The sequence below is a fragment of the Pleurodeles waltl genome, chromosome 6, assembly GCF_031143425.1.
Source record: "Pleurodeles waltl isolate 20211129_DDA chromosome 6, aPleWal1.hap1.20221129, whole genome shotgun sequence".
Classification (NCBI taxonomy): Eukaryota; Metazoa; Chordata; class Amphibia; order Caudata; family Salamandridae; genus Pleurodeles; species Pleurodeles waltl.
In genome coordinates, this window is record NC_090445.1 from 687,036,573 (window position 1) to 687,058,935 (window position 22,363).

At 42.7% G+C, this 22,363-nt stretch overlaps 1 protein-coding gene across 1 annotated transcript in view; it reads right to left on the bottom strand.

Moving 5' to 3' along the window:
* LOC138301678 (uncharacterized) overlaps window positions 1-22,363 on the bottom strand; it is a 175,494-nt gene that overhangs the window by 85,019 nt on the left and 68,112 nt on the right. The window contains exons 5-7 of the mRNA XM_069242193.1: window positions 20,934-21,239; window positions 11,586-12,005; window positions 8,521-8,859 (exon numbers count right to left, since the gene is read on the bottom strand). Coding sequence (XP_069098294.1) covers window positions 8,521-8,859; window positions 11,586-12,005; window positions 20,934-21,239 — 1,065 coding nt within the window. The remainder of the gene's footprint in view (window positions 1-8,520; window positions 8,860-11,585; window positions 12,006-20,933; window positions 21,240-22,363) is intronic.

Here is a 22,363-nt window from a genome sequence, read left to right on the forward strand (position 1 = left end):
AGCCCAGAAGGCCGGGCACATAAGGGGCTACTAAAAGTGTTCAGGGGGCCATAGGATAACATGGGCTGGTGCTTTGATGGTCCCATTGAAAAGTGTAAGTTTTAGTATCAAACAACTTGTCTCATTAAACCCAACTAGTTCCCAAAGTCAGATTTATTGTGGCGTGCACCCAGGATATGTTAGAGGTTGCCCACTTTGTTGCCCCAGCCTTTCCTGTCAGCTGGCTGAAAGCATGCAGCTGCTGTCATCAAGACAGAAATCTGACCTCCTCCCAGGTGGTTTGAACACTCCCAGGAGTTGAAAACAACAGCTTTCCTGGGCTGGAGGGGCCACCTCCCTCCCAGACTGGACAGCTAGTGAAGTGTCCGTGATCTTCAAGGGCCACACCGCCTTTGATATACAAGTAGGCTACCTACCAAAGAATGAAAAATCCACACCCTTGGTCCCAGGCACATTTGCAACCCGGTCCGGGTCAGTCAGGAGGCATACACCACCAGAAGGCTAGCTACACCCCTAAGGTGGGCTATCTGGTCTGTACTGAGGAAGATAGATTCTGCAGTTTTTAAAAATGGCAGAATAGGGCTTCTGAGTAGACAAGGTGCCACACTCACTGAATGTGGTCACCTCCAGGGAGTATTAGATGTTGGGACTAGAAGCCCATTAGCTGCTAGCTTCTAAACTGCTATTGCCCCTAAATCTAGGATTTAAGGGGCTCCCCTGGCACCAGAACCTCAGATCTGATCGACCTGCAACAAATAACAAAGAAGAGACCCAAGCCTGTCCCCTCAGTACCAGCATGAAGGAAAAGGTGTAAAAGACTGCACCTATGAAATCAACCCTTCAACTGCAAGACTAACTCGTCCTGGACCAGAAACTGGTTCCAAAGGAAAGAGGAACCTCTCAGCAAGGCAACCCTGCAGCAGCAGGCAAGAACCACACTCCTGGAACTAATGAATAGCTGTCCATTTCTCCACTGAGCACAACATTAAAGTTTTGGTAGAGTGAAATGCACTGATTTATTTTTGCTTTAAAATTCATAACTCTGGCATACTTATTCAATTGTCATCATTTTGGTGTAAAAAAACTATATAAAATGATGCTTTGTTTTTATAAATTGGTGTTGGATTTCTTTCAAATTGTGTCAATTACTTATCGTCCATGTTGGTACTCTGAAACGCTCAACACATGTTCCTCTATAAAGCCTGACTGGTGTATGGCACACTACCAGGACTGAGCTAGGGATTATTAGTGTGAATTCAAAGGACCTATTGAGGGTTACGTGAAGGTACTGGTTAGTAATGCTTAACCAGCCTCACTGCATAATACAGCACTTTCCGAAAAAAGAAAGAAAAAAAAACTCTTGTGTATATGAAGTAGGATTGACTAGTGGTGGTACAGGTAGGTAAAGCAGTGAAGTCTCAGGTTGCATAGGTAGAACAGAAGGTCCCTGGAATACACTGATAAAAGTCCTGAACCATGTTCTGTAAGGAGTTAAACAACTCCACTAGAATCTGAGCCATTAGAGGATAAATGAGTATCATATCGCCTACGAGGAGGTAAAAGTGGAGACTCATGGTAATGATAAAAATCGCAGTGTGCACTGTGTGTATTGTACTGTGAATTACAGCTCCCCCTTTCAAAGTCATCTTGTGGCAGAAACTCTTTGTTTCTCTGAAAAAAAAGAGACTGGAGGGGTCCTAGAAAAACAACAACTTGAATATTCTATGAAAACAAGGTTTTGGCAGCAAAGCTGTACAGGATTTCTTTACAACTGAGCTACAGTAGACAACCTGAGTATTTGCTTTTTAAAATTTCTAGGATGCAGATAAAGATGCATGCTAATGCATAGTCATTTCTGAGTATCAGTGCTGAATGGCTGTACAGGAACATGAAACAGAAGCCAGACGCAAAAACATTAATGGTGGAATATTTACTATTTATCCCAGCCACTTGTAGTTACTCAGACTGCATCCCATATATCGTTTCTTTGCTCACCATGCCACCTCAGACAGGAACTAACCATATGCAAATCAGCCTTGATCTTGCTCCAACAGGAGCAGTGCAGCCCGAAATTGCCAGGCCAGGCCCTCTTTGAACCAAAGCTCAAACATTAGAGCAGTTTCATCCTCAGCCTCATCAGTAGGGTGCAGCTTGGTTCTAAGGGCACAGGGGGCATGGGACTAATGACTGGGCCTATATCTGTCACACTTAAGGCTTCAAACTGAGAAATAAAAGTAATGGTGGAGTGGTTAATCTCAGCCACTGGTACATTGCAGCATCACAATCCATTGCTTTTTTGCCCGCCATCATTCATCAAACAGGACCTAACCTTATGCAGATTAGCCTTAATCTCTATGGGTGCAGTGCAGCCTGAACTGCAAGGGCCGGGCCCCTCTGAACTAGGCCACAAGCAACACCAGATCAGTTTCAGCCATTTTGGCCTTGTGAATATGATGCAGCTTGGTTACCGAAGCACAGTGAGCACAGGAGTGATTAATAGACATACGTGAAATACCTGCGGTGTTGCTCAGAGGAGTGCAAAAAAGCGATAAGTGGAATTTTTCAATTAATTTCAACCACAGGTAACAACTTGGGTTGCATTCCAGTTCACCTTTTTTGCCCACAGTAGTGCCTCAGACAAACACCAGTCATATACAAATCAGTCTCACCTGCCAGGTCCCCTCTGAACTGGGACACAACCAATGGATTGGGATGCAGCCTGTGTCATTACTAGTGGATGAGATGAATTCAAGTATTCTACCTATCATTTGCTAAATGACTTGGTCATTGAAAAACATTGGAAAAATCATGATACTGTGGAAGTGTTGTTGCCAGTTTACTTTTGTAAGTGACGCCCACTATGACAGGTTTGTTATTCATGTTTTTTGGAGGAAGGCAATGGTCTTTGCAAAAACATGGAAAAAAGGCTGGAGCATTTATAATATCAAAAAGGTTTCACGTGTCCCATAAGCAAGGTTATGTACCTGATTCACATATGTAAGTTACATTTTTGACTACGTTTACACTTTTGAAGAAGTTTATTACGCTTTGGTATTCACAAATTACACTTGTGTAGCAAACTACACTTGTGTAGCAACTTACACTTTTGTAGTACATCCGGACTACACATGGCCAACCACTGGTACTGCAAACACCTTTCCATGGAAAATAATGGAGGATAGGAGTGCAGCTTTTTCAATTTAGCTTTATATGTAATTAAATACATAAAATAATTTGCATTAATATTTAAAATACAAATCTTTTACTATTTATTTTTGAGTTAAATGATTTAGTTCGAATTTTCCCTGTCCTGGACCATACAGAGATCCCTAACTAGACTGTGATGTCTTCCCTTGGTAGAGTATTGGGAAAATGTAAAAATGTATTCAAATCGAAAATAAATAGTTTAAGTTGCTAAAAAAGTGTAATGTATATGTATAAATTACAACAAACATTTACGTTACTACAAAAGTGTATGTTATTACAAAAGTGGGGTTTATGAAAAGCACTTTGTAATACATTTTGTGATTCTACTGTAGTACTACAAAGCTTACTACAAAGTGCATTTTGGGAATTAGATCCTGTGTTTCTTGTGTTATGTCCCCTGATATTAGAGAGATATGATCTACTGCACACGTAGGTTCTGCTTTTGTTTGTTTTGCAATGGTATTTCTTTCTGTTTCACAAAATGGGTATCCACAAATATGCCTACTGTTCCAGTATCCAGTAAGGTGAAGATCTGTAAAGATCCTTGAGTAAAAACTAGAATCAGCCTTGGAAATAATAATTTTGTAAAGTGGGTAATATAAAACAATATATACCCTGAGAACCTTGACAAAGTGTCAATAATCTCATATGAGCTTCTTGTTTTGTGGGTTACCTTTGAAAGACAGCCTGAAATGTAACTGAAAAGGAATTGAACTTGTCAATGATGGGATCTTTTCTGAATCTAGAGGGCAGAAAAGGCAGATGGCAGAAAGGCAGAAATACAGTACAGTAAATTCTGTTGAGAGCTTATGTGGTCCTGCAAGGAAATGTAGGTAACATTGGGCCAAAATCCCTGAAAAAATTGGGTCACCTGTAAATTTGTCAAGAGAAGCAGTTGCAGTATTAGCAGAAAGAGCTGATCCATAAGACGGATCATTAACTGCTGAAGTGTTTGACTCTGTTAGCAGAAGGTGCCATACTAAATGGGTTTGTCTATGTCAATGAAGGGACAGTAATAGGCTCACTCTGTAATTGATTAAAGGGATCTCAAAGAATCACTCTTTCTACTTGAGCACTTTTTATCTCTGTATTCTTTATTACCTTGGAGAGATATTTCAAACTGTCATTAGCAGAGTCCCTGTTGGCCTGGCAAATTGTCATGACTACCAGTATTAATAAGGACTTCCAGGAGCACACCTCCAACTTTCCAGAACCCAAAACATCAAGAGTACTAGATAAAATCAAATGCTCTAGTGGAATAGTTTTGGCGCTACAGAGAATAAAAGAAAACTAGGGGAAAGGGATATCCACCCATAGCTGAACACAATACTCCTGTAAAATTGCTAATTTGATTATAATTAACATAACAATAGTATAGCATTGAATTACAACAATATTGACAATCAATCATTTGGATTTTAGAGTGCAGCAAATCAACCAGGAGGGTCTCAAGGCACTGGTGTAGCAAGCTGCTTCACAGTGCTCTGTTCATTAGAACAGCCATGTCTTAAGTCCTTTTCTGAATTCCCGGAGCGTTTCTGAGGTGCAGATTTGTGATTTTCTCAGCCTCGAAGAAGTCCAGTTTGGACGAAACACGTGTCGGCTGATGGTCTTTGTATTTTATATCTATATATGTATTGTTTTCACTGGTTGTGTTACATTTGTATTTTTGTGATAATTTTATGTTCATAAAATTTGTGTCTCTTTGGCATCATTGTTCTTTCACATACGTCTCTTGTATGTTTGTTTATGTATTCTTTTTTATATGATACAAATATCAACACCAGTATGAGAAACACTAATGATTTAATTTATGGTTTCTCCTCAACTTGACTAATAAGACAACATTTGTCTTCAAATTTTGGACATATTGATTATTTTGGTGTGCTCCACTAATCTTATGTTTGTTTAGTTCATGCTACCGGTCTGCTTTTTAGCAATCTGGCATTACACATCATGGCAACGATGTGTTTTAGTGTATGAGCACCCCTATTTGTTTTGAATATACTACTGGAATGTGTATTTATTTCAATAATTGAGTTGCCAGTTTTTGCTTTCTGTCTAGGGAGGTCAAGGATGAGTCTTCTGCTGAGTTTTGTATTGTATGTAGTCTTTTCAGGAGGCGTGTTGTGATTCCTACATAACGGGGGGTTACTGAAGTGCAGCCTGCTGGTGACGAGGGCTTGCGTGATGATCCTGCTGGTGGTGATTGGGACCCACCTGAAGACCTTGAAGAGCATACTTAGGGTGTGGGAGCAAGCAGATGCGACTGCGTTTACCTGTTTCTGCATAGACAACTTTCTATCCAAGATGATGGGGAAGGGCCGGGTTCAGCAGGCCACCAATTGTTGCTCCATGGTGAGGTGTTGTTCCCAAAGATGAGGACTTTGGTCTTGTCTGTGTTGAGCTTGAGACAGTTGTCCTTCATCCAGTCAGTGACGTTCACCATACATCTGTGGAAGCTGGTTCTGGTGATGGAGGGGTCTTCTGACAGCGAGAGGATGAGCTGGGTGTCATCAGCATTGGAAAAGATGTTGAGTCTATGGTATGCAATGATATTGGCTAGAGGGGGTCATGTACGTGTTGAAGAGGGTGGGGCCGAGGGATGATCCTTATGAGATGCTGCAGATGGTCTCCCTGGGTTCCAAGGTGAATGGTGGGAGACTGATTCTCTGGCTTCTTCTGGTAAGGTAAGAGGAGAACCATTTGAGGACATCTCCCTGGATTCCGATTTGGTGGAGTCTGTTGCTCAAGATGTGGTGGAAGACGGTGTTGAAGGCAATTGACTGGTACAGGAGGATGAGGGCTGCTGTTTCTCCACGGTCTAGGAGTACTCCGACGCTATTGTCCTGATGGAGGCAAAGAAACTGGATAATATTGGAACGTGCAGTTCAATAGGTATCTATGCCCCCAAATGTTCAGGAAAATTGATTGTTGTTGCGAAGTCTCTTTCACGTGAATAATTCAGAGCGCACAGATGTAAATAAACACCACTGACTGTGTGATTATTTCCTTGAACATTTGGGGGCCTTGATACCCTTTGAACTGCACCATCTAATATTATAAAATTCTTTTGCCCCCCATCGGGACACAAGCATTAGTAGATTATCTGTCTCAGCCTTGTCTGCATGAATTGGTGACATGGTTCCCTGCCTGTAATGCAGTCCACTGAGGTGTTTCCTTGAAACAGTGATAGATACATCTTCGGTTGTGGGTCTCTTTGCCCCAGTCCTTTGGTGTCTCCCGTTCTTACTTTGTACTGAGGATGCCCTTGTTCTAAATAATTGTGTTAAGGTGTTGAAATGTAAAAGTTAACATATGTAGCCTGGTTTAAATATGTGATCGTGGTTTTCGACACTCATATTATGAGTGACGTGCATAACAGCAGTCCCAGTAACATGTCCCAATCAGTCACCGGAATGTATATCTGTATATAGCACAAGCACTCTTTTATTCACTCTGTATGACTTCCACTGCTTGTCACTTGTTAGGAGCACCTTATTCTTTGAGAAATGTAAATGTTGTCACATAACTTTGTGAACCATTTGTGCAATATATGAATCGCACTTATCGAATAATGATAACTAACCTGCAGAGTTGTGTTTTTTGTGATACTATTGCCGTGGACGTCTAAGGTTACACTTCCCTCATAGGGACCACCTTTTTCTATAGTAATTGTCCAGCCCACGTCCCTGGGTTCCTGGGTTGCCCCTTTTTCTAAAACACTGTACTTTGCGTTTGGCTGGCTCAGTTGAGGCGATTGCGTTTGTGCATTCTGTACTCCACTGGGAGACGTTCTTCACAATCTGTTCTGGGTCTGGGAGGTGGGAGTTGAGAGTGTTGCTACACTGGTCTTCTGATACCTTTTTTCAGTTTCTGCGCATGAAGCTGGGGCGTGTGGTGCCAGTGTTGGTAGAAACTGAGATGGTGAAGTGGAAGCTGTAGTAGTCAGTCCAGGTGAGTGGACAAACTTACTTCCTCCAGAACCTAGGGATTGCTGGTCCTGGAGGTGGCTTGGACATTCGGTAAGTGGGGGTGCCCAAAGCCTGCAGAAGGGAAGGTCTAAAGGCAAGAGATCCAGTACAGGACATGTACAATATAGTGTAATCAGAAGAGGTGCAGCAAGGGAGAAGACATGTTTGACAGGCATAGAGTGCTATCATTTTACTACATTTCATAACTTCTCTGCCCAGAATGACTTGAAGAGGAAGTGATGTCATCACCTGTAGTGACCGGGCCCATCTTGGGTCTGTAATAGTGTGAACATGTGTGTCTCCATAGGTAACCCCGACCATTTTGGAATGGGAGGCCAACTGACTAAGAGTCGAACTCCAATATAGTTCTGCTTGCCCCTGTTTCTAAGACGGGTGTTGTTTTACTCTTACTGGAATCTGTTCCACCCTCTCTCTCCACACACTGTTAAGATTTGTGCAGGCCCTATATGACAAAGTCCTGACACAGATTTAAAATTGCAGAAGAGTTAATGAAGGCGAACACATGCAGATATCAGATAGCTGACAGAGGCCTCATGCATACCGCCAAAAGGACAGCACAGCAATATGTGATTTGAGAATTGGTGGATGCATGGCTTATTTAATCCCATAATAAATAAAGGAATGACAGTATGTAAATACTGATGATGATATTACATTTAAAGAAAAACAATCAATCAAATAATTTTCAGTGTTAGAAACTCAAGATAATAACTAAAAACTGCCTTGCGTTTTCAGGTCTGGACTCTTAAAGCCTTTTTAAACAAAAAAAAATCATAACATACGATAACAAATACAAATATATATCAGCCGTTCTTGTTCGTAAAACGTGCTATACTTCTGTTCTAGCTCACTTTCTTTCAACAACTTTCTTTCAGTATAACTCATACATGGTCCATTCATTTAAAAAATAAATGCATGAACGCATATGATTTATGTGGACTAAACTTAGTAAAATGCATTTACACAATTACAAGTGTATGACTTGCACACATTGAAAAGATTACTAACAGATAGACCGTTAAAACACTGTTCACAGAATAATTTATCAGAATGTATCTGGCATATTCTATTTTGGTACAACCTAATGCCACTTTTTGATTCTTCTCTGCCAGTCAATCATAGGCCCAACCACATCTGCTTCGTCTTATACATAATATGGTTGGCACCCATGTAATCTCATTTTAATTCACAGGTGCATCTATTCTTTCCACTAACCTCGGTTTCATCCCACTGCCTACACAATCCATTGAGTTACAACATAATCAACTATACAAAATACCATAACCGTGACGTATGTGCTATAAGAATTTGAAGTTACCTGCTGGTCGTGTTACTGTTGTCTGGATTGTTGCGTTGGTTGTTGATGTTGGTATTGTTGCTGTGGCTGTTGCTCTAGTTATTGTTGTTGTAGGTGGTAATGTTGTTGTGGTTGCAGGTGTTGTTAATGTTGTGGATGATGTTGCTGAGGTTGGTGGTGGTGTTGATGAAAATGTTGGTGATGTTACCGTTTGTGCTGTTTTTTTAGTTTCCATTGCAACTTTCCGATGTATTACTTTTATTCGCTTTTTTGCTGTTGTTTTTGTTGTTGCTGTTGGTCTTATTTGTGTTGATAATGTTGACGAGGATACTGTTTTAGGTGACATCGGAGCGCCTGATTCTGTTGGAATGCAAAAACAAATGTGTTTCTCTAATTACATTGCAGCTTAATGATGTCAAATGCCTGCCTCAAAACCAAACCTTTCATATCATAGTAGGCAGGAACTGAAGGTGAAACGTTCTGGTTTGAGTAAAAAGTGTTGAGATGGCTTTGAAAAATTATTTTTCTGCCCAGAGTGTGAAGGAAAAAGCAATAGTTCTGTTTTGCTCATCTAGATGGGAACCACATTAAATCTATGTTGTGTTTGACTCAATATTGGATTATATTCTAACGTGTCACAAATATATGGGTGCACACAATGATAATCAGAAGGGGAGCAGCACTGTGCAGTGACCAACAATCCAGTATCCTACTGCCTTTCGAGATTACCCTTACTTTCCAGTTTCTATTGTGCTTGTATGTCCGCTGCTGCTACACAGGATTGCATACGGTTGGAGGCACGAACTCTCAGAAACAATTTTTTTTTTCCTTTTTAGCTTTACTCTGCAATTATTACTACAATGAGACTGTTTTACATTTTTTTTATGAAATAAAGGCTTCTGATTCTCCTAAGTCAGACATATTGCTTCACGAAGCCTAGAGTGAAAAACAAACCTGCCTGACAAATTTAGAAAGCTCCCTTTATCTGCTCTGGAGTAAGTTGTATGTATCTGCTACTCTTAAGTGAAATGTATATCTTGGAAACATCTGGGGCCATATTTCTGAGCCCAGTTGTGTTGCACATGCACCACGTTGCATTGTACATAAACAGCGCAACTTAAAAATGAGATTTTGAAGGCTACCTTGTGTGTCGCTGAGTGGTTTCATAAATGTGGAATAATGCAGTGCAAATCGCTGTGGTGCGTTGCAATACTCTACCCCAGAGAGGCATTCCATGGGTGTTGCATGGGTGTTCCAATGCAACACCCATGGATTTTGATGCATTCCCAGATTCACTCAAGGTGGTACACTTGGAAATGCGCCAAAAAGCTACGCCTTCCCAGGTGAGGCACAACGTGGATAAATATCTTAATTCCCCCTAGTTCTTTCCTGAATCTATATGTGCTGCATCCTGCAGCACATGTAGAAAGGGGAAAAGGCCTCATGGTATTTGTTTCTTGTGCAGGAAAGTGCCCCTTCCTGCACAAAAACAATCCTCCTTACAATGCAGGCACACTTGCATGATGATGCAAGTCTGCCTGCATTGGTGCTAGGCTGCCGAAACAGCCTCAACGCAGGGACAAAGGCAAGAATGTGCCATATTCCTATATGTACAGCACATTCCATCCCTTTCCCTGTGATGCAGTGCAGTGCAGCAAGGTGAATTGGCACAGACAATCAAATAAGAAATGTTTTCCAGACAGAGAGTGCTACCATTTTACTACATTTCATAACTTCTCTGCTCAGAATGACTTGAAGAGGAAGTGATGTCATCACCTGTAGTGACAGGGGCCATTAGTGTGTGAACATCTGTGTCTCCATCGGTAAGTCCAACCATTTTGGAATGGGAGGCCAACTAACTATGAGTCCCAGATCTCCAATTTAGTTCTGCTTGCCCCTGTCTCTAAGTCTGGTTTTGTCTTACTCTTACTGGAACCTGTCACTCTCTCTCCACAGGCTGTTAAGATGTTTAAGACAATGTCCTGACACAAATTTAAAATTGGAAAAGAGTTAATGAAGGTGGACACATGCAGATATCAGATAGCTGACAGAGGGTCCATGCATACTACCAAGAGGACATCACAGCAATATATGATTTTAGAATGGGTGGATGCATGGCTTGTTTCATCCCATAAAAACTAAAGGAATGGCAGTATTTAAATACTGATGGTGATATTACATTTGAAGAAAAACAATCAATCAAATCATTTATAGTTTTAGAGACGACTCAAGATAATAACTAAAAACTACCTTGCGTTTTCAGGTCTGGACTCTCACAAAGTCTTTTTAAACACAAAAAACACATAACATACCATAACAAATAAAAATATAAACGAGCTGTTCTTTTTAATAAAACGTGCTATACTTCTATCCTAGCTTACTCTCTTTCAACAACTTTGATTCAGTATAACTCATATATGGTCCATTCATTTATGCTTGAGTGTATATGACTTATGTTGGCCTAAACTTAGTAAATGCATTTACACAATTACAAGTGTATGATCTACACACCTTGAAAAGATGACTAGCCGCTAAACAGTTAAAACACTGTTCACAGAATAATTTATCAAAATGTATGTGGCATATCACTGTAGAAACTGTATAAATAGGAAGTGCTAACTATTTAGAATGTATAATGAGCAGAAATATAACAATCAAACAGGGCAAAATAGTGTAAAGTAATAAATGACAGAACTATGGATAATTCATGAGATTGAACAGTAAACCATTTAATGTGAGCAGATTTGTGGAGAATTAAGGGTGTGCAGAAAAGTAAAGGGTATGTATTGCGAAGTGTCCTCCCACTTGAGTCCACAGTGTCTAGCTTTTAATTCTATTTTGGTTCAACCAAATGGCACTTTTTGATTCTTCTCTGCCAGTCAATCATAGGTTCAACCACTCCTTCTTCACATTATACATAATATGGTTGTCACCCATATAATCTCACTTTAAATCACAGGTGCATCTATTCCTTCCACTAACCTCTTTGTTTCATCCCACTGCCTACACAATCCATTGATTTACAGCATAATCAACTATACAAAAAAACCATAACCATGACATGTGCTATGAGACTTTGAAGTTACCTTCTGGTTCGGTTGTTGCTGTTTTTATTGTTGTTGGTACTGTTGCTTTTGGTGTAGTCACTGGTGGTGTTATCGCTGTCTGTATTGTTGCTTTGGTTGTTGATGTTGGTATTGTTGCTGTGGCTGTTGCTCTGGTTATTGTTGTTGTAGGTAGTAATGTTGTTGTTGTGGTTGCAGGAGCTGTTAATGCTCTGGATGATGTTGCTGCGGTTGGTAGTGGTGTTGGTGGTGTTGTTGATGAAAGTGCTGGTGATGTTACTGTTCGTGCTGTAGTTTTTGTTTCCATTCTAACTTTCTGATATATTGCTTTTATTTGTGTTTTTGCGGTTGTTTTTGTTGTTGTTGCTGTTGTTGTTGTTTTTATTTGTGTTGATAATGTTGACGAGGATACTGTTGTAGGTGACATCAGAGCTCCTGATTCTGTTGGAAAGCAAAAACAAATTTGTTTGTCCAATTACATTGCAGCTTAAGTACAATTTTGATATCAAATGCGTGGCTCAAAACCAAACCTTTCATATCATAGTAGGCAGGAACTGAAGGTGAAATGTTCTGGTTTGAGAAAAAAGTGTTGAGACGGCTTTGAAAAATAATTTTGCCTCCATTTGTTCCACAGAGTGTGAAGGAAAAAGCAATAGTTCTGTTTTGTTCATCCAGATAGGAACCACATTAACTGGTTCTGTGCCATGGACGAGGTGATCTCGTCCAAGGCACCGGTTTCTGGGTGCCTTGGACGAGATCACCTCGTCCTGCACCCGGGAACTGGGGGGAGCGCTCACCACCCACCCCCCCGGTCGTGGATGGAAGGGGAAGCCCTTCCCCTTCTACCCCTGACCCCCCCACCCCCGTGACGTCAGTGCGCATTGCACGCTGACAATCACAGAGGGCCTCCTCCATCGCGCTGGAAGCTCAGCTTCCAGCGCGATCGAAAGAGAAATGCAAAGCATTTCTCTTTCAATCACGTGGGGGAGGCCAGAGAGGCTTCAAGGGGAAGGCCCCTTGGGGGCTGATCGGCCGATTCAAGGTCAATCTGCCGCCAAGGGGGGCAGAAACCACTAGGCACCGGGGATTTATTTTTTTGCGCCAATGTCACGCAGGGGGAGCAACCGCGTAGACACGGGTCGCTCCCGGGGGGGGGTGGTTGGCGGGGCAAATTTATTTTAGCCCATTTCTGCCCCCCTGAGGGCAGATCGGCCTATTGTTATTAGGCCGATCTGCCCCCGAGGGGCAGAAACCTCTAGGCGCCAGGGCAATTTTTTTTTTTTTTTTTTTTTTTTTTTTTTTTGTTTTAGAGATGGGGAGTGACCCATTAGGCCAGGGTCGCTCCCGTGGGGGGCAAATCATGTTTAGACCATTTCTGCCCCCCTTTGGGGCAGATCGACCGATTTGAGGTCAATTTGCCCCCAAGGTGGCAGAAACCACTAGGCACCGGGGATTTTTTATTTTTTCGCCAATGCCTCGCAAGGAGAGCGACCCCGTAGGCAAGGGTCGCTCCCGGAGGTGGGGGGGGCAAATTTATTTTAGGCAATTTCTGCCCCCCCTTGGGGCCGGCTGAGCTAGAGGCCAAAATCCACAGGTAGGCACTTTGTAAAAAACACCTCTGTTTTCTGTGAAATAATGTGATGTGTCCATGTTGTGTTTTGGGCCATTTCATTTCATGGGCGCTAGGCCTACCCACACAAGTGAGGTATCATTTTTATCAGGAGACTTGCGGGAACACTGGGTGGAAGGAAATTTGTGGCTCCTCTCAGAATCCAGAACTTTCTGTCACCGAAATGTGAGGAAAAAGTGTTTTTTTGGTCACATTTTGAGGTTTGCAAAGGATTCTGGGTAATAGAGCCTGGTCAGAGACCCACAGGTCACCCCATCTTGGATTCCCCTAGATGTCTAGTTTTAAAAAATGCGCTGGTTTGCTAGGTTTCCCGAGGTGCCGGCTGAGCTAGAGGCCAAAATCTACAGGTAGGCACTTTGCAAAAAACACCTCTGTTTGCTGTCAAAATATTTGATGTGTCCATGTTGTGTTTTGGGGTATTTCCTGTTGCGGGCGCTAGGCCTATCCACAAAAGTGAAGTATAATTTTTATCGGGAGACTTGGGGGAACATAGAATAGCAAAACAAGTGTTATTGCCCCTTGTCTTTCTCTACATTTTTTCCTTCTAAATATAACAGAGTGTGTAAAAAAGACGTCTATTTGAGAAATGCCCTGTAATTCACATGCTAGTATGGGCACCCCGGAATTCAGAGATGTGATAACCACTGCTCCTCAACACCTTATCTTGTGCCCATTTTGAAAGTACAAAGGTTTTCTTGATAGCTACTTTTCACTCTTTATATTTCAGCAAATGAATTGCTGTATACCCGGTATAGAATGAAAACCCACTGCAGGATGCAGCTCATTTATTGGCTCTGGGTACCTAGGGTTCTTGAATGAACCTACAAGCCCTATATATCCCTGCAACCAGAAGAGTCCAGTAGACGTAACAGTATATTGCTTTAAAAAATCTGACATTGCAGGAAAAAGTTACAGAGTAAAACGTATAGAAAAATTGCTGGTTTTTTACCTAAATTTCAATATTTTTATAGGATCTACACAAATTACCCCTTGCTGAATTCAGAATTTTATCTACTTTTTAGGAATGTTTAGGTTTCATGGATCCAGCATTGGTTTCACGCCCATTTCTGTCAATGACTGGAAGGAGGCTGAAAGCACAAACAATTGTAAAAATGGGGCATGTCCCAGTAAAATGCCACATTTGTGTTGAACAATTGGGTTTTCTGATTCAAGTCTGCCTGTTCCTGAAAGCTGGACAGCTGGTGATTTTAGCACCGCAAACCCTTTGCTGATACCATTTTCAGGGAAAAAACCACAAGCCTTCTTCTGCAGTCACTTTTTCCCATTTTTTAAAAAAAAACGAAATTTTCACTGTATTTTGGCTAATTTCTTGGCCTCCTTCAGGGAAACCCACAAAGTCTGGGTACCTCTAGAATCCCTAGGATGGTGGGAAAAAAGGACGCAAATTTGGCTTGGCTAGCTTATGTGGACAAAAAGTTATGAGGGCCTAAGCGCGAACTGCCCCAAATAGCCTGAAAAAGGCCTGGCACAGGAGAGGGAAAAGGCCTGGCAGCGAAGGGGTTAAATCTATGTTGTGTTTGACTCGATAGTGGATTATGTTCTAACTTGTCACAAATATATGGGTGCACACAATGATAATCAGAAGGGGAGCAGCATTGTGCAGTGAACAATAATCCAAATCTTACTGTCTTTCCAGATTTGCCCTTACTTTCCAGTTTCTAATGTGCTTGTGTGTTCACTACTGCCACACAGGATTGCATGCTGTTGGAAGCACTAACTCTCAGATATAAAAATAATGTTCCTTTTTAGCTTTACTTTGCAATTATTACTACAATGAGACTGTTTTACATTTTCTTTTTATAAAATAAAGGCTACTGACTCTCCTAATGTCAGACATATGGCTCTGCGAAGCCTAGAGTGCAAAATAAACCTGCCTACTAAAATTAGAAATCTCCCTTTATCTGCTCTTAAGTGAAATGTATATCTTGGAAACATCCGGGGCCATATTTCTGAGCCCAGTTGCATTGCACATGTACCAAGTTGCGTGGTGCATGAACGGCGCAACTTAAAAATTAGATTTTGAAGGCTACCTTGTGTGGCCCTGAGTGGTTTTATAAATCTGGATTAATGCAGTACAAATCGCTGTGGTGCATTACTTTACCACAGAGAGGCATTCAATGGGTGTTGTGTGGGTGTTCCAACACACGACACGCTATGCACCCGCTTCCACGATGCCGGCATCCGAGACTCAGCACTGCAATGGCTCTCCTCGTTCCTCACCGGCAGAACACAGAAGGTCCGATTCCCCCCCTTTCTCTCGGAAGCCACCAAGATCAGCTGCAGCGTACCCCAAGGATCCTTGCTGAGTCCCACCCTCTTCAACCTCTACATGACCCCACTAGCCGCCATTGTCAGAAGCCACGCACTCAACATTGTCTCCTACGCTGACAACACCCAACTGATAGTCTCCTTAACCAACAACATGACCACCGCCAAAAACTATTTCCACAAAGGAACGAAAGCAGCTGCCGCGGGATGAAAGATAGTTGCCTCAAACTGAACTCGGACAAAACAGAAGTCCTCATCCTCAGCTCTACACCCTCTGCCTAGAACCAGTCCTGGTGGCCCACCACCCTTGGAAACGCCCCCACCGACCACGCCTGCAACCTTGACATCATCTTAGACTCATCACGCTCAATGGAATGACAGGTGAGTGCAGTCTCATCAGGTGGCTTCCATGCCCTGCACATGCTTCGAAAAATCTACAAGTGGATCCCCACCGAAGCCAGAAGGACAGGCACCCAGGCCCTCGGCAGCAGCTGCTTTGAGTACGGCAATGCACTCTACGCCGGAACCACCACCAAGACCCGGAAAAGACTACAACGCATCCAGAACGCCTCCGCCTGTGTCATCAAGAATGTCCCATGACACAGCCACACCTCCGCCCTTCTAAGAGACCTACACTGGCTGCCTATTGACAAGAGAATCACCTTCAAGTTCCTGACCCATGCCTACAAGGCCCTATACAATGCCAGACCAGCCTACCTGAGGCCCAGACTCTCCTTTTATACTCCCCCCAGACAACTCCGCTTTGCCGACGAGGCCTTGCCAACATCACCCGCATCCAGAAAGCCAGAGGAAGATCCTTTTCCCACATTGCCACCAAGACCTGGATCACCCTCTCCGTCCACCTCAGGCAATCTCCCACCCTGTCTCAGTTCAGGAAGGACTTCAAGACCTGGCTCTTCGACTGATCCTCAGCTCCCCCTCCTAACTCCCCGCGTGCTTCTTGAGACCCTCACGGGTGAGTAGCCGCTCTTTACAAATCCCTGATTGATTGATTGAACATCCATGGATTTTGATGCATTCCCAGATTCACCCAAAATGGTACACTTGGAATGAGCCAAAAAGCTATGTCTTCCCAGGTAAGGTATGACGTGGAGAAATATCTTCTTTCCCCTAGTTATTTCCCATTTCTATATGTGCTGCATCCTGCAGCACATGTAGAAAGAGGAAAAACCCTCATGAGGTTTGTTTTTGTGCAGGAAGGTGCACCTTCCTGCAAAAAACAATCCTCCTTACAATGCAGGCACCCTTGCATGATGATGCAAGGGTGTCTGCTTTGGTGCTAGGCTACCAAAAGAGCACCAGCGCAGGGATCGGCACATTCCAGCCCTTTCCCTGTGATGCAGTGCAGGGCAGCAAGGTGACTTGCTGCACCGCTCCACTTGACCATAAATATGGCCTTGAATTTGTACATCCAAAATGTAGGTGCCTAACCAAACATGGTGACTGCAACATTAACCAGAAATCTCTGTGAGCCAAGATGGCGGACATTAATTCTAAACTGCCCAGATCATAAAGTAACACACTGATAGATGTTGCTACACATTATCAGAGCTGCTGATATCTAGTGAATATACGTGTAGCAGAATGCTACTGAAAACTGGTGACAGCACACCAGTATGGGTAAGCAAACTGGACTTTTTGTCAGACATTTGTTAAAACATTGAGGGCCTGATTTAGAGTTTGGCAGTTAGCATTTACTCCATCAGGATAGCAGCGGACAATACCTCCACCCTTACGAGGGACCGCCACTCACCAGATTTAAAATTGTCCGGCAGCCCTTCCCAAAATGGTCTACACTGACAGGAAGTGTCATGATCGAATGTAGGAAAACTTTAATCCACAATACTGTCAGCCATGATGACCAACCAATAAACCTTTCAAAAACTTTTTTTACTTTTTTTTTTGTTTTTTAAAGAAAACTGCCAAAACGAAAATTCGTTTTTTAAAAAAACGAAAAAAAACTAATGACCCCCACAACCTGACGGCCTGTGGGTTATAACTGGTTTTTGTGCCTTTTACCACCATGTTTTTCCTGGTGGTGATGGACAAGAAAAAAAACACTTCACGGGTCCACCCTAAATAGAGTGGATCATGGGAATTCCTAACTCTGGTGGACCTTACTTCGTTGAAGGAAGTATCCTATCGAAGGAGCCAACAGGGCTCTGACAATGCAATATTTACAGTCTGCCTGACACTAGATGAAGCAGCTGGACTGATAGTTTGGTGAACAGAGTACTCCTATGCGTTTCTGATGGAGTTCCATGTCCCCCAAACTCTAAATCAGGCCTGCGTGTCCAACCTGTATAACTAGAGGTATTATATGGCCTGCTTTAATATTTCTTACTGTCAACAGTGTACAAATGACCTGTAGCCTGCAAGAGCCTAAAACCTAACAACCTTTGCGCCTGGTTTTCTAGAATGGAAAACTGTAAATTGGGGAAGGCAGGAACGGGGTATACTGTCTCATCAGTGTAATGTGAAATTGCACATGGCATTTGAGGTTGGATGAACCATTGGACAAAAAAATTACTGACGTTTCAGAGCATGATTACAGAGGACCTGATTCACATATTAGTTATATGTAACTTCAACCTGCATAAGATAAATGGCCTCATTTACAAGTAAGAATGCACTTTAGTAAGTCAAAAAACATGAATTTTCTCTCACAAAGGAGTTTATCCATGCCTAATTTTACCACAGTATGGTGTAATATTATGCATAGCTAAATCATTTACCTGGGGCAGGGAGTATTCATTCCAGGGTAAACATGACCTGCAAAGTTTGGGAGCACACAAACTCTTGAGTAAGTTTGAGCAAACGTTTTAAAGACCCATTTCCATCCTGAATAGAGCCAGATTGTCCTTTCTAAAGACTTTGGCCCTCATTATGACTTAAGTGGTCTTTTGAAAAGACCGTTGAAGCTGCAGGCGCCAACATACCGCCAGTGCTGGTGGTATATTTGGCACCCTATTATGACATTTCCGCTGGGCCAGAGGACTGAAACAGCATTTCCACCACTGGCCCAGCAGAAAAGTCACCACAACATTGACGCCAGCTCGTAATCGAGCCGGCGGCAATGCTGAGGTGGGTAGGGTGCAGCAGCACCCGTCACTCATTCCACTGCCTGTAATTCGGGCAGTGGAATGCACAATGAGGCTGTGCATGGGGGCCCCTGTAGTGCCCATGCATACAGGGGCCCCCAGTACCCCCCTGCATCTCCCATACCACCTGCCTGGCGGATGGGGACTCGTAATCCCCAGGGCAGTGCTGCTTGCTGCGCTGTCCTGGTGGATTATAACCGCCGTGGCCGCCAGGCTTCAGGCTGGCAGCAACCAGCTGGTATCGGTGGTATTACCGTCGCCATTCCGCCGCTGTCATAATGTGGCAGTAAGTACCGCCAGCCTGTTCACGGGACTACCGCCACATTATCGCCAACAGCGAGGGTCATAATGACTCACTCCCCTTATGTTTTCAGAGTGAGAATGAGAATGGACAACTATAAGATTTGATGGATGTGCAGCAGAAGAAATTTCTCCATGGAGAACAATTTATAAACCAAACCTGCACTGATGCCTACAGAGACAGAACCATGCCAGTATCAAATTATGGACTTTGTAGTATACTTGCACCATCCTATGACTGCAGAAATTAGATTACTGTCCTTTGCTCCTTATAGTGGTGTAACATCTCACTTACCTCTCTACTTGAAGATACTCCTTTCAATTTAGACATCTTTGCTGTTTACGGCAACCTCCAGCACACACCTATTCCGATCCTGCCTTTCTATTCCTTTTTTGCTACCACTATTACACTTTCAGCCATGCTTCACTTCCTCTTCCTCCTTGCCCACCTCATGCTGAATTCTCACTACTTACCACCATGCCCTGTCCTCCTCAAGACACCATGCCCATTGTATCCACAAGTGTAGACCTTCAACCAGCTCAAGCTTCTCAGCTTGTACAGTGAGAAGATCTAACTACTACAGTAACAGCTAGTGCATATGCGAAATGAATTCACAATGTTTAGAACATGTATATAATTAAGGATTAGGGTTTTCTTGGGATACAGAACAGTAAATAATTCATGACTGTTTGCTCTGGTAGTGACAGGATCTGGAAAGACCATACAAGTTCAACCCGGTTACTGATTGCTTGATGTTATGGCTTGTAGAGGCAGTCGCAGTGAGAATGACATCTGGATTGTAGTAGCCCTCCACAGGCTGAGGTTGATTTGGCAGAAATCATTTATGTTGTGATTTAGCACAATAGTCAGCTACTGATTATAAGCAATGTCAGCTTTCACAAAATTACTCTCTCCTACACAATATGTCACAAACAAGGACATCTTTACCTGGCCTGTTTAGGTGGTCCTATATCCGGTGAGGATGACGGTAGCGCCCCACAAGGTAAGATAACTATGTGCATTATCAAGTTCCCCATACTGCCAGTCCCTGCTATCACACCCAGACCTAGATGACCCAGACACTTACAATACAAGTTAACAAAACAGCAAATTCTTTCAGGCTTTCACAGAGGAAAATATTTTTACAAATGTAAAAGAAATCCTAGTCGGAGACGACTGATCTTGATGGCAACTGCACCAATGAAATCTTTAGTATTTTAAGGGACGTCAGAAGTGCTAAAATGACAACGGTAGAGAAGGGTATTCCTCTGTTATCTCCAACTAAGCACAAGAGATTTTGTTTTAAACAACTAGCAGCTGGAACATAGAGGTGTATGATGCATTTGCCAAGCCTTGTTGCTTTTGCTTGGATCTGACAGCAATGGACTCATTACGTATAGGGAGGGACTAAATGGAGTACTTGTATCCACACTTTCAATATCGCCATGGAAGCAGAAACCACCATACTGGGATTGAATGTTACCAGACGTTATGGACCCTTGGAAATGGTTGTAGGAATTATTCATCCGTCCTTGAAAGAAAATATGATATCTGCCTTAAATAGGCATGATTATCCACCTTCTGAAGCAAGCGTTTATGATATTGCCAACACCGCATTCTTGGTAAAGAGTTCAAGGATTTAAAGATATCTGTAAACCTACTCCCTGCTGCAGGGAAAGCAGCTGGTTTTCAACATGGCAGAGAGAACCAGCTAGCAACAACTTCACAGGTTTGATGGCCTCCCCCTAAGCTTTTTGCAGCTGGGGTCCCCACAGTGATAAGTGTAAATATTGCATGGACCATTTCCCAGTACCATACACTCATGGGAGTATCTGGCATCAATGTTTTTCCACGTGTTTTGTCTTTTCCTAAATGATTTGCTTTAGAACACTTTATCACAGTAGGCAGGAGCAGTCACTTACTTATATGCGAGTGTTTATACCACATACATTTCTCATACACACATCTACCACCCTCTTATTATGTTGACAGCAAAGCCCAATAGAGGTAGCTTGAATACAAAATACCTGAGCAGATCACGCCAGCATCTTCAGTGTGGGCACAGTTATGGATGTACCAGCCTCTACTGGGGCAATTCCACAGAAAGGATTCTGTTCCACTGCAGTCTACGTCATCCAGAAGAATACTTAGACTGCCCTGGCCAAAATAGGCACTGTTAGTATATGTTAAAGCATCGCCACATCCAAGCTGTCGGCATACAACTTGTGCATCGATTAAATCCCAGTTATCATCGCACACCGTCCCCCAGGAACCGCTATGAAAAATCTCAACTCGGCCTGAACATTGGTCCACTCCATCAACAAGGCGCAGCTCTAGAATTGAAGGAGACAACAAAGAAGTGGGGAAAGGGTGAGACTAACACTGAAGTCGGGGTACGCAAGTATTCAAAATCACACGAGCACTGAGAAACCCTTCCTCTCTGCTATTGCAAGTATTGGTTTAATGCACAAACCACTTAACCTGTGATTTGGAAATTACAAAAATCAATGACTCATAAATTCTCAATTGTAAAACATTATGTACAAAGCCTCTTTTTACCAAATTGAACATTTTTAGGCATCATGTACCGAATTTTAATTTCCCATTTGTGTGCATTGCAGTTTTCAATTTGTTAATTGTAACTGCGAATCATAGTCGGAAGTAGCAAACCTCACGGAGGCAATGACTATCGGCTTAACTGAACCGGGATGTGAGCTAGGAACAGTGCTGCAAAGAAGTACTGGTTCAAGGTGTACCCAATCTAGCAGGTGAAGCTAAACTGTACCCAATGGAGCAGGGTCAAACCTGATTTTGCATAATGCTGAGTCCAAACTGAGGTGGCATCATGTGCGAAACAATGATGTACTGGGATGCGGCCCTGACTGTGGCTGTCATTCGTTCAAGCATTCCATTCATCACTTGTTTGTATATTCCAGCTGAGGCAAGAAGCCAGAGAGAAGAGCAAAGGTCCAAACCTATAGTAATTAAAAAAACTTATAGTAATTCAAACAAGCATTTGCAATGTAACGGGTCTCGCGTTTGCTCATGTTAGAGCTGATGGCGTTGTAAACTCCTAACCTGACTTTTCATCTATCGGCAAAAGTGCTTTTATGTACGTAACCGAAAAAGTGAAATTAACTGTGTAAAGCGCTCGACTTCTGCCAAGCAAAATCGCGCTAGGAAAATAGAGAAAAAGTAGTCCACGATCCGACAGAAAACAGCGAGCCTCGCATGTTTTCTGTACTTGGTCGCTGCGCTCGAGGAGGGCTAACCACCGGAAAAGGCATGACGTGTGCATGCCTTCCACTAATGAAAGCAAGCAGATTTTACTAGGCAAGCCCACCAACCAATCAAACACACTGACGTGACGTTGACAGGGCTCCGAGCCCTTTTCTAATAACTAAAGCGTCTTTCTGCAATACGCATGCAACACAGGCTAGACCCTAAAAACTAAGAA